General features: G+C 43.3%; 1 protein-coding gene across 1 annotated transcript in view; it reads right to left on the minus strand.

Annotated features, from left to right (window-relative positions):
• Positions 1-12834, minus strand: part of TECTA (tectorin alpha) — a 244087-nt gene that overhangs the window by 51485 nt on the left and 179768 nt on the right. Inside the window, exons 15-18 of the mRNA XM_073560719.1 lie at positions 9761-10057; positions 5005-5115; positions 2911-3113; positions 1921-2084 (exon numbers count right to left, since the gene is read on the minus strand). Coding sequence (XP_073416820.1) covers positions 1921-2084; positions 2911-3113; positions 5005-5115; positions 9761-10057 — 775 coding nt within the window. The remainder of the gene's footprint in view (positions 1-1920; positions 2085-2910; positions 3114-5004; positions 5116-9760; positions 10058-12834) is intronic.

Genomic DNA, 12834 nt, shown 5'->3' on the forward strand with positions numbered 1-12834 from the left:
TCAGTTTAGATTTCCCCTTTCTTGCTTTAGGCTTATTTAGTTCTCCGGCTGTGTCGAGGCGTCTAGAATCATCGTAGGTAAGCTCCACGGCTACTGCTAGTTATGTGGATAGGATCAGGGGTCTGCAATCCGCTTAGTCACCAACCTCTCTGGTTTTCTGTGGCTTAGCTTGGGCTTTCTTTCCTTCTTGGTGACCCAATCATAACAGCTCAATCCCTTGATGGATAAACGAACATCGTTCTTGTGCAAGCCTATAGATACAGTAGGTTCACCAGGGTTTTCTCTGCCATTATCCTGATAGCATCCATCCATCGGGTTTGCTGGTCTTTCTCTTTGCCTTGTTTCTTCTATTCCACCGTCTATGATGTCCTTCTCCAGCGATTGCTTTCTTCGGTTGATGTGTCCAAAGTAGGCTTGGTGATCCTTGCTTCCAGAGTCATGTCTAGGTGATTTGTTCCAAAATTGCTTTGATGTTGCTCTTGCCATCCATGGTATTGATAACATCCTACTCCAGCACCACATTTCAAATTCATTGATTTTTCTTTTTTCTTGTTCCTTTGTAGTCAAGGTTTCAGATCCATATGTTACCACAGAAACACCAAACTATGTACGAGTCGTGTCTTCATCGCCAGTGAAATGTTCCTCAACTAGTAGGTGGGAACTCCTCGGCCATGCCCAAGGTGCACCGAGTGCCTCCATATCAGATTTGAATAAATATTTGACACTAAGCCTGTGTCCACACGTAGCAATTTTTTTGCATTTTCGTGGCGATTTTAAACGCGAGATTTTGCCACGAAAACGCAAAAAAAGCATCCTATGCAATCTTATGGCATTCCGCACATGCTGTGCTAATGCTGCGGATTTTTCCACAGCGGAATTGCATTGCAGAAAAATATGCAGCATGCTCATTCTTTGTACAGAATTGCGGGAAAATCCGCACACATAGGAATGCATTGTTCGGCTTACTTTCCGCATGTGGCTGTGCCCACGATGCGAAAAGTAAGCGGATCACGTGTGGATGGTACCCACGGTCTGGGGGAGAGGAGATTCTCCTCCAGGCTCTGGGTACCATATCCCTGTAAAAATAGAATTAAAATAAAAAAATCATCATATTCTCACCTTCCGATGTCCCTCGCAGCGTCACCAGGCCTCAGCGATGCTCCCGGCAACTCCCGTTCCCAGTGATGCATTACGACAATGACCTTTGATGACGTCGCGGTCTCGCGATACCATAGCGGTCTCGTGAGACCCCGACGTCATCAAAGGTCATTGTCGCAATGCATCACTGAGAACGTGACCTGCTTGGAGCATCGCGATGATCAGGAACGCTGCACGGGACGCCGGAAGGTGAGAAAAACACCATTTTTTATTTTTTTTATTATTTTTAACATTAGATCTCTTTACTACTGATGCTGCATAGGCAGCCTCAATAGTAAAAAGTTGGTCACACTTGTCAAACACTATGTTTGACGAGTGTGACCAACCTGTCAATCAGTTTTCCAAGCGATGCTACAGATCGCTTGGAAAATGCTAGCATTCTGCAAGCTAATTATGCTTACAAATTGCTAGTTTTTCCGTGGGAAATAGGCGGGAATTAAAATGCGGTTTTCTCGCATATTTCCCCCGGAATGGAATTCCGGAATTCCCAGGGAAATTACCGCGGCAATTCCGCAACGTGTGCACATAGCCCAAAAGCACGATTTTTTTATTACAGCTATGTGTCCTGCAAGGTGCTGCGCTTGGTTTCAATAGTCATTTTGTACTGATAGGCTTCTTTGAAAAATCAAAATGTAGGCAATCATTTCATTTCACAATGACATTTTAAAGCACCACAATAATGACCAAATACATGCATATTACGTGACAAGAAGTCACACACAGTATGTATTAGTAAAGATTACCTGTGGTCTCAGGACCTACCTAAGCATGGGTCGGATGACGGAATCCAGGGAAATTTTGATGTCTAGTTCGTAGGCACATGAGAATTCCACATTGATAGTTCGGTCCCGCGTGATGATGTTACCTGTGTTGTTTGCACTCTCTATCCACACAGTGTTTTTGTACATTATATGAGTGCCATTAGACTGTAAGGCAAAGCATAAAAAGCACAAGTCTTCCTGATACTTTTTAATGCAACAACCGATCATATTAACACTTTTATGCCAGGATTAGGACAGAGAGACCAGAACTTTGACAGGAAATATTTATGGTGGTCCTATTTGACTTGTGGCTTCCTCTATGATCGCCTATGACACAGCGGCAAAGTGCAATCTTCGGTCTTGTGCTTTGTGGCTAACGTCTCTGCGTAACTCTATCCTTATTATAGTGACAGAATGCGTAGGTGGAAATTCCCACCAACCATTAAATGAATCACTCAGTTATAGTATTACTGGCATGATCACACACAGTGTTTTTGCATCTTTTTTTTCTGCAGCAAATGTAAGTTTTGCACGGTTTTGCCATATTTTGGGTCCATTTTGGGCATTTTTTCCCATTCTTTAGAAAATGCTGAAATAATTAACATGCAAAAAAATTCTTAGCAACTCAAAAAATGCAAGGAAAAAAAAAACAAGCATGCACACCAGAATTTTGAAATCTCATTCATTTTGCTGCCAATGTGAAACGCAGCATTTTTGCCACAGAAAAAAATGCTGCAAAAACTCCATGTTTGAAGATACTCTTAGGGGATGAACAAATGTGAATGTTCATCTCTTAAATATGTGATATCTTTTATTAAAATAACTGCTCTGCTTTTGTAGCTTTTATGTCTGCACCCTACAAACTAAAATGGGATGAGCGCCAATACCAGATGTAAGACATGTATAAAAGCTCGGCTGTTTGTAGAAAAGTCTAATGCAAATTGTGGAGAATAAATCAGGCTTATGCCCAGGAAGGTCGGCGTTCCTGTACCTGTACGATATTCCCACAGTTGCCTTTTGTGTTGTTTATTTGGAAAGATATGAAATCTTCTCCCTCGATTCCTGGGCAATGTCTGTCATTAATCCGTACTCCTTCCCTCTCAAAACCAAGCTGGAACAATTTGCATTTTGATATTGATACTTCCATTTGTGCAGCTTTACATGTAACTTCAGCATCAATGATGTCGTGGGTGTCTAGAACCAAAGCATAAAACGGTGTTAAGTACAGGGTCTCGCATCACTCATTCTTCAACAATAAGGTACGCCACTTTCTAATATTCTTTACGCCGCACTTTCAGCCATTCGTGTGTCCATCACGTAACCAGGACTGATTTTCAGCTTCTAAAAGTAACCAGTGAAGGTTCTCATGCAATACACACATGGTCAAAATTGTTGGTACCCCTCGTTTAATGACAGAAAAACCCACAATGGTCACAGAAATAACTTGAATCTGACAAAAGTAATAATAAATCAAAAATCTATGAAAATGAACAAATGAAAGTCAGACATTGTTTTTCAACCATGCTTCCACAGAATTAAAAAAAAAAAATAAAACTCATGAAATAGGCCTGTACAGAAATGATGGTAGCCCTAAAAATAATGTGACAAAAGGGACGTGTTAAATCAAGGTGTGTCCACTAATTAGCATCACAGCTGTCTACAATATTGGAATCAGTGAGTGGGCCTGTATAGAGGGCTACAGATACTCACTGTGCTGTTTGGTGACATGGTGTGTATCATACTCAACATGGACCAGAGGAAGTGAAGGAAAGAGTTGTCTCAGGAGATTAGAAATAAAATTGTAGACAAACATGTTATTCAGAAATTTAAGCTCCATGGGACTGTAGCCAACCTCCCTGGACGTGGCAGCAGGAGAAAAATTGATGACAAATCAAACAGACGGATAATAATAATAATAATATTTATTTTTATATAGCGCTAGCATATTCCGCAGCGCTTTACAGTTTGCACACATTATAATAATACGAATGGTAACAAAAGAGCCCAGGAAAACTTCTAAACAGATTAAAAATGAACTTCAAGCTCAAGGAACATCAGTGTCAGATCGCAACATCCATCATATGAGCCAAAGTGGACTTCATGTGGGACAACCAAGGAGGACACCATTGTTGAAAAAAAATCACAAAAAAGCCAGACTGGAATTTGCCAAACTACATGTTGACAAGCCACAAAGCTTCTGGGAGAATGTCCTATGGACAGAGGAGACAAACATTGAACTTTTTGGCAAGGCACATCAGCTCTTTGTTCACAGACGGAAAAATGAAGCATCTCAAGAAAATAACACTGTCCCTACTGTGAAACATGGAGGAGGCTATGTTATGTTCTAGGGCTGCCTTGCTGCATCTGGCACAGGGTGTCTAGAATCTGTGCAGGGTACAATGAAATCTCAAGACCATCAAGGGATTCTAGAGAAAAATGTGCTGCCCAGTGTCAGAAAACTTGGTCTCAGTCACAGGTCATGGGTCTTGCAACAGAATAATGACCCAAAACACACAGCTAAAAACACCCAGGAATGGCTAAGAGGAAAACATTGGACTATTCTGAAGTGGCCTTCTATGAGCCCTGACCTAAATCCTATTGAGCATCTTTGGAAATAGCTGAAACATGCCGTCTGGAAAAGGCAACCTTCAAACACGAGACAACTGGAACAGTTTGTTCTTAAGGAGTTCGCCAAAATACCTGTCGAGAGGGGCAGAAGTCTCATTGGCAGTTACAGGAATTGTTTGATTGCAATGATTGCCTCGAAAGGATGTGCAACAAAATATTAAGTTAAGGGTACCATCATTTTTGTCCAGGCCTATTTCATGAGTTTTTTTTTTTAATTCTGTGGAAGCATGGTTGAAAAGTAATATCTGACTTTCATTTGTTCATTTTCATAGATTTTTGATTTATTATTAATTTTGTCAGATTCAAGTTATTTCTGTGACCATTGTGGGTTTTTCTGTCATTAAACGAGGGGTACCAACAAATACTGACCAGTGACCACGTGTGTAAGCAAAGGTAAAAGCACTTAATAATATATCCAAGAGCATTGTAAGGATTCAGTAATGCAAGCTCGATGTACCGTTTCCATAGACAGGAGGGTCCATGCAGCCACAAAGCTCTCCCCCGTTGTCCACCTCACAGCTTCTGTTGGGGCAGTCCGCTCCTACACAAGGGTCTTCAATCACTCCTGCTATAGAAAAGAAGTAGGACAAAATTAGACTGTTTCAAAAATTGACTTTTTTTAGCTATTAAATGCAGCATCATTACAAGAATTATAACTCCCCATGCCCATATTAACGGTTTTAAAAAAGTCAGTTGTCAGTAGAGAACTTTTGTCTATGAATTTGTGCACCCCTTCTAGTGAACCTTGGTATTTTGTCTTGATCTATGTTGATATTTTACTTGATCCCTTTCATAGGTGTTGTCTATCACTTAGGGTAGGCTGCCAACACCAAATTAGTTGGGATTTGATAGCGCTTAGTTGTACTTAGATTGCATTTGGACCAATGTTATGCAATGGGCAGTGCAGATGATTGAGTTTTTTCAATGACAAAATCGGTCAGTGAAAAAAATGTGCAGCATTCTGCGATATCACTCCGAAATTGGATGGGTGCAAAAAAAAAATCAGATGCCATATGAAGCCACATTCTAAAAAAATATTTTTACGGATATATTGCCATTCAGTAACAAATGAAACTGTAAATGATTAATAATTGCTACTGTCAAAAAATCAGATTGTATACAGACTGTACTCGGAATGGATGACAAGTGAGAAAAAAATCTTCCCGCTTTTTTGCATGAAAATCAGGCCTGATTGCTAGTTACTAAACTAGCACCCACTAGTGTCTTTCATGTAGCAGTAAAGGGTGACATGGGGTCAATCCTATTTTTAATAACCAGCAAGGGCTAGGTAGACAGCTGCAGGATGATATTAAGAGCCTGGGAAGAGTTAAATCATATGTATCCCTACAAATTATCTTTATTGATTAGAAAACCATATTCAATGGTTCACACCAAAAAAACCATGCACAAACAAAAACAAAACCGTGTTCCAAAATTACCAATTAAAAATGGGTATGCTAGAAGTCCCTCTTATGTCAACTAGGCTGTTGCCTTCCTGGCTGCGGAGGTTGGCACCCTAGGGGGGAACGTTGTGGCGCCCCCACTCCACGATGGCTGACCCTGGGAGCCCTATATTCCCTGCAGCCACTTGGGGAACCCTCCTACCCGATGTCCTAAAGTAACCCCTACCAATAGACATAGACGATCCTATATCTAAGAGGACCCTAGACGCCAATTAAAAACAAAAAAGGTAATTGGTGGCGATTTACAGAATTTCACAAAGTGGTGAAAGAATAACAATACTCCAGGGGTTTGGGCCCTTGGTTTCCAAAATAGACTGTAGTCTCTTAACATGCAGACTAAATTTCAAAAGTTGCTACAGAAATTAGATACTGCTTACATTGCCAACTAATAGTTGGCATAGATGAAAAAATGATGCTCAGAAAACTATTAGACTATGTGCACATGTTACGGAAGGGAATTTCGGAATTCCATTCCGTTGGAAAACCGCATTTTAAATTCCCGCAGAAAAACTAGCGATTTGCAAGCGTAATTACCTTGCAGAATGCTAGCGTTTTCCAAATGATCTGTAGCATCGCTTGGAGAACTGATTGACAGGTTGGTCACACTCATTAAACATAGTGTTTGACGAGTGTGACCAACTTTTTACTATTGAGGCCGCCTATGCAGCATCAGTAGTAAAAATAAAAAGCTCTAACGTTAAAAATAATAAAAAAATAAAAAAATTGTGTTTTTCTCACCTTCCAACGTCCCGCGTAGCATTCCTGATCATCGCGATGCTCCCGTTCCCAGTAATGCCTTGCGAGACCTTTGATGACGTTGCGGTCTCGCGATACTGTAGCGGTCTCGCGAGACTGCTACCTCATCATGGGTCCTTGCCGCAAGGCATTACTGGGAACGGGAGTTGGCGGGAGCATCGGTAAGGTTGCGCGGGACGCCGGAAGGCGAATATAACCCGATTTTTTACAGGAATATGGTACCAACAGCCCGGAGGACAGTCTCCTCTCCTCCACCCCCTGGGTACCATCCGCAAATGTTCTGCTTACTTTTTGCATGGTTGGCACAGCCACATCCAGAAAGTAAGCAGAACAATGCATTCCTATGTGGGCGAAATCGCCGCAATTCCACAAAATTAATGAGCATGCTGCGTTTTTTTCCGCAATGCGATTCCGCCACGGAAAAAGTCTCAGCATTAGCACAGCATTGCGGAATCCCACAGAATTACATGGGATGCTTTTTTCTTGCATTTTTGCGGCAAAAATGTGCGTTAAAAACCACGGCGAAAACGCAAAAAAAAGCAACGTGTGAATGCAGCCTTAGAACCAACTCAGATGTAGTCACTATAGGAAAACCTAATGTTGGTTAAATTAGTGTTTTTTAAGCATGCAGTTTATGTTCATACTCTTTCCAATAACAACCAAAAGACCAAAAATGCCACATCTCAAATTTATCCTTTGACCACGTTGTGAAATTATGTCAATCATCACCAATTACCTTTTTTGTTTTTAATTGGGGTCTCGGGTCCTCATAGATATAGGATCGTCTATGTCTATTGGTAGGGGTTACTTTAGGACATCGGGTAGGAGGGTTCCCCAAGTGGCTGCAGGGAATATAGGGCTCCCAGGGTCAGCCATCGTGGAGTGGGGGCGCCACAACGTTCCCCCCCTAGGGTGCCAACCTCCGCAGCCAGGAAGGCGACAGCCTAGTTGACATAAGAGGGACTTCTAGCATACCCATTTTTAATTGGTAATTTTGGAACACGGTTTTGTTTTTGTTTGTGCATGGTTTTTTTGGTGTGAACCATTGAATATGGTTTTCTAATCAATAAAGATAATTTGTAGGGATACATATGATTTAACTCTTCCCAGGCTCTTAATATCATCCTGCAGCTGTCTACCTAGCCCTTGCTGGTTATTAAAAATAGGATTGACCCCATGTCACCCTTTACTGCTACATGAAAGACACTAGTGGGTGCTAGTTTAGTAACTAGCAGCCAGGAAGGAGACAGTCTAGTTGACATAAGAGGGACTTCTAGCTTACCCATTTTTAATTGGTAATTTTGGAACACAGTTTTCTTTTTGTTTGTGCACGTTTTTTTTGGTGTGAACCATTGAATATGGTTTTTTAATCAATAAAGATAATTTGTAGGGATATATATGATGTAACAGTTGGATACCCTTTTTGGATCAATTTTGATCATTTAGATCCCGGGAAGAGGCCATGGATATTGACCCCTTTCTAGATTAATAATACCAGCCCTCAGCTGCTCCAGAAATGGCGCATCTATTAGATGAGCAATTCAGTCTCTTAGCATCGGCTTTTCCCTATTGCCCTGGTGTGGTGGCAATAGGGGTAACTGTTTTGGGGTTGATACAAAAGTCCTTTAATTATATAAAGGACTACCTGACAATTATGCTCTTTTACCCATTTATTAGCAAAAAAAACTAATCCACAGGGTCCGCCATAAATCCATATTATGGATGTCCCATTATGATCTCCAACTCTGCTACATCCGATGCTGTGCTGAGTAATGGACTATTGTATGTGTTTATTTCTTTTACCTACTAAGGTTAGCAATGGGAGTGTCTCACAAACACCTCTCCATTACTAACCCTTGGACTTGATATCAGCGGACATTACACAGATGACACCAACTCCAAAACAATTACCCCAATTGTCACTGCACCAGAGCAATCAGGAAGAGCCAAGGCTAAGTGCCAGAATTGGCGCATCTAATGGATCCACCATTTCTGGGGTGGCCGAGGGCTGGGGTTATTAGTCTGGTAGGGGGCAAATATCCCTGGCCCTTCCTCGCCTATTAATATCAGCCTTCCGCTATCTGCTTAGCTTTTGCTGGTTATTAAGAATTAGGGTGATCCCAAGCTATTTTTTGCATTTATTTATTTATTAGCTAAATGCAAGTATAGAAAACTACACACGCAAAGCACTGATTATATGTGCCTGACTGACATATTTCTATCTATTCAATCTATTTTATTCTGACTTCTCAGGCTGTGAATTTACTGTACTTGGCTGATGAATTGTCGGGTTTCCTTTGAGATATGTGTGTAACAATTGGACGGCACATGCATGGTCAGTGTGCCATGCGATTTTTTTCTTGCACCTATACACTTCTATTGGCAAGTGTAATCTGATACTCAAAGACAATTCTAGCGTGCTGTAATTTTTTCCCCTGTCCAACTCGACCTGTGAAAAACTCACAGATGAGCATGGACTCATCTACTATCATTGGTTAGAGTGCAGTGTGATGTTTTCTCTCACTGCACTCGTCCGATTTTTACACCTTTTTGAGCGAGCCCTTAATATGGTGTATATTCATCATTGCAGCCTAGAATAATAGTCCTTGGTTTGTTGGGATTTTAAGTGTATTTTCCCTTTCTCCCTGACCAGTAGCTTACTTTAAATGTAAAATTCCAGATTTCTAAGGTTGAGGTTGACATATCACAAATATAATAAGATGTTAACCCCTTACTGCCATTGGACGGTGCAGCTTTCTGTGACGTCACATTGATAAAACAGCTTCTTTTTCTTCCGTTCTGCTCTGTTAATGGAGCATCACTAATCTGTCATGCTGATTCACAGCCGTCTCCCTGCTGCCTAACTGCAGCAGGAAGCCGGCGGACCCACCTGAAAGAGACACACTGTGCACACACCCAAAACAGGAGTCCAGACCTCAGTTCAGTTCAGTTGACCGTAAAATAAACATAATTCAAAATATTTCTCAGACTTACAGCAATTCTCCTTCTCAATCCACTCTGTACTTAGAATTCCAAATGACCGACATGCTTCTCCATAGGCGGCCAAAGAACCACACAACTGAATCTTCATATTATTGTAGCAACCATCCAGAAAACAAGATTCATAAAAAGGAACAGGATCCAGTAGACCATAACATGGCTGGAAGAAGCCTTTCATATCGGTCAGTTTCAAGCAGTATCCATCACTCTGGAGCTTCTGGATTTGGACATTGTCACAAGTAGATGCATACTGAGAGTACTGAAGTTCATTGCAGCTGAAAAACAAGGTCACTCCATTAAATACTACCACAATGATTTTTTTTTCGGATTTTATTTACATGATACCATCATCAACACAGATAAATAGTGTACAGGAAATATTAAAGGGAATCTCTCACCTATTTTTTCGCATATAAGATGCGGCTGTAGGGAAGGTGACCTGACGGACGGACGGACGTGTCAGAATAGAGAAGGAAAGGTTTGCACAGTTTAGACAGGTGTCAGTTACTACAGTGGGGAAACAGCTAGGAAAGTGTAGTGGACGTGCAGTACCTTGGGTTGACCATTAGATGGCAGGGAGGAGTGTGAGCAAAGGACTTGACATCAGCTTAGGGCTTTAGAAACAGTTGGTCATGGGGGGCGGAGTTACAGTGACAGGGGACCGGGAGAGATATAAATACTGAGGGAGGGTTCCAGAAAGTTCCAGTCCCCAGGGGGAGCTCCAGTGACAGGAGGACTACGACAGTTCGTGCGCTGTGAGGAAAACCGTACCAGGGGGACTGAGGAGAGAGAACGTCAGAGGGGTGGTCCTGACAGGAAGAACCGCAGAAGAGACGAGGCATCGAGGTAAAGCATACTGTACTGAAAGAGACTACTGTTCAGTAAAAGTACTGCTGGTTTCAGGCCTAGGGCGGCCACAGTGACGGATCTGACAGGAGTGTCAACGAGTGAAGAGGGGACGGTGTATGCATACACATCCCCAGTGTAAAGTACGGTGTGCGGGAAGCGGCTCTGGAAACGGAGGGCCGACAAGTAAAGCAAAGTAAAGTGTATTGCATTGAAGTGCGGTGTACTGCGGAGGCTGTCAATTGGGCGGCCAGAGAATAAAGCTTGGACCTGTTGTACCCGACATTTGCCTCCATCGTGTCTCTGTTACATCTCTGCGCGGTATAAAGAGGGACCACCCCCCAGCTCGCCCCAGCACCTCTACACGGCCACCGTCATCAGGCGCTTATCTACAGCATTCTGTAATGCAGTGCCCAGGCGCCGGGAAAGGTCAAAGAGGTCCGGCGCCTGCGCACTGCAGTACTCTGCTCTGCCCTCAACAGGGCAGAGCAGTATGCCTGCACCGAAGCCACGATGGGAAGCAAGGAAGAGGACATCATTGCTAGAAGATGGGAGGCGCCGGACCCGCACCGCCCCCCTGGTGAGTATAATATAACTCATTTTTGTTATATTTCAGGTTACATCGGGGGCTTATCTACAGCATTACAGAATGCTGTAGATAAGCCCCTGATGACGGTGGCCGCATCTTATATGCGAAAAAATAGGTGACAGATTCCCTTTAATTGGATTTATGTGGAAACTACAAACATACTCTAACCTGTTATTGCAGAAGGATCTGCACACGCCATGACATGATCATATAGGTGCAGGTCTTTAACCCCTTCCTGACATCCGACGTACTATTCCGTCCATGGGACCCGGGCCCCTATGCCCATGGACGGGATAGTACGTCTACCGCGATCAGCGGCGCCCACGTGGTGAGCGCCGCTGATCGCGGCCGGGTGTCAGCTGATTATCACAGCTGACACCCGGCACAATGTGTCAGGGGCGGTCACGGACCGCCCCCGACACGTTAACCCCTTGCACACCGCGATCAAACATGATCGCCGTGTACCGGGAGTTAAAGGGAAGCATCGGCATGGAGGGGGCTCCCTCCTTGCTTCCCTGAGCCCCCCACGGCAGCGCAATGTGCAGCGCTGCTGCGGGGGGCTCCTTTCCTCCAGGCCCCCGAATCCAAGATGGTGACGGGGGCCTTCGGGGGCCTGCAGGAAGCTGGCTTCCTCAGTGCCTGCAAAGCACAGGCAAGAGGAAGTCTTCTTCAATGCCTGTGACAGATTGCTGATCTGTCACAGTGATCTGTGATATGTGACAGATCAGCGATCTGTCACAGGACAGTGATGTCCCACCTGGGACTATGTAATAAAGTAAAAAAAAAATTAAAAAAAAGTGTAAAAATAATTTTAACCCCTTACCTACAATTGACGTAATATTCCGTCCATGTGACCATGGACCTAATTACCATGGACGGAATATTACGTCATCGCGATCAGCGGCGCCCACGTGGTAAGCGCCGCTGATCGCGGCCGAGTGTCAGCTAATTATCATAGCTGACACCCGGCACAATGTGTCAGGGGCGGTCACGGACCGCCCCCGACACGTTAACCCCTTGCACACCGCGATCAAACACGATCGCGGTGTACCGGGGGTTAAAGGGAAGCATCGGCAGGGAGGGGGCTCCCTCCGTGCTTCCCTGAGCCCCCACAGCAGCGCAATGTGCAGCGCTGCTGCGGGGGACTCCTTTCCTGCAGGTCCCCGGATCCAATATGGCGACGGGGACCTCCGGGGGCCTGCAGGAAGCTGGCTTCCTCAGTGCCTGCAAAGCGCAGGCATGAGGAAGCCTGTGCAGTGCCTGTGACAGATCGCTGATCTGTCACAGTGATCTGTGATGTGACAGATCAGCGATCTGTCACAGGACAGTGATGTCCCCCATGGGACATTGTAATAAAGTAAAAAAAAAATTAAAAAAAAGTGTAAAAATAATTTAAAAAAAAATCGCCAAATAAATTAAAAAAAAAAAAAAAAATATTCCCCAATAAATTCATTTTTTGGAAATAAAAAAAAAACAAAACAATAAAAGTACACATATTTGGTATCGCCGCGTCCGTAACGACCCGCCCTATAAAACTGTCCCAATAGTTAACCCCTTAAAAAATAAAAATAAAAAACGAAGCAAAAAATAATGATTTATCATACCGCCGAACAAAAAGTGCAATAACGCGCGA

This window comes from Dendrobates tinctorius, unplaced genomic scaffold, assembly GCF_039654945.1.
Source record: "Dendrobates tinctorius isolate UK_male_01 unplaced genomic scaffold, ASM3965494v1 ptg000303l, whole genome shotgun sequence".
Lineage (NCBI taxonomy): Eukaryota > Metazoa > Chordata > Amphibia > Anura > Dendrobatidae > Dendrobates > Dendrobates tinctorius.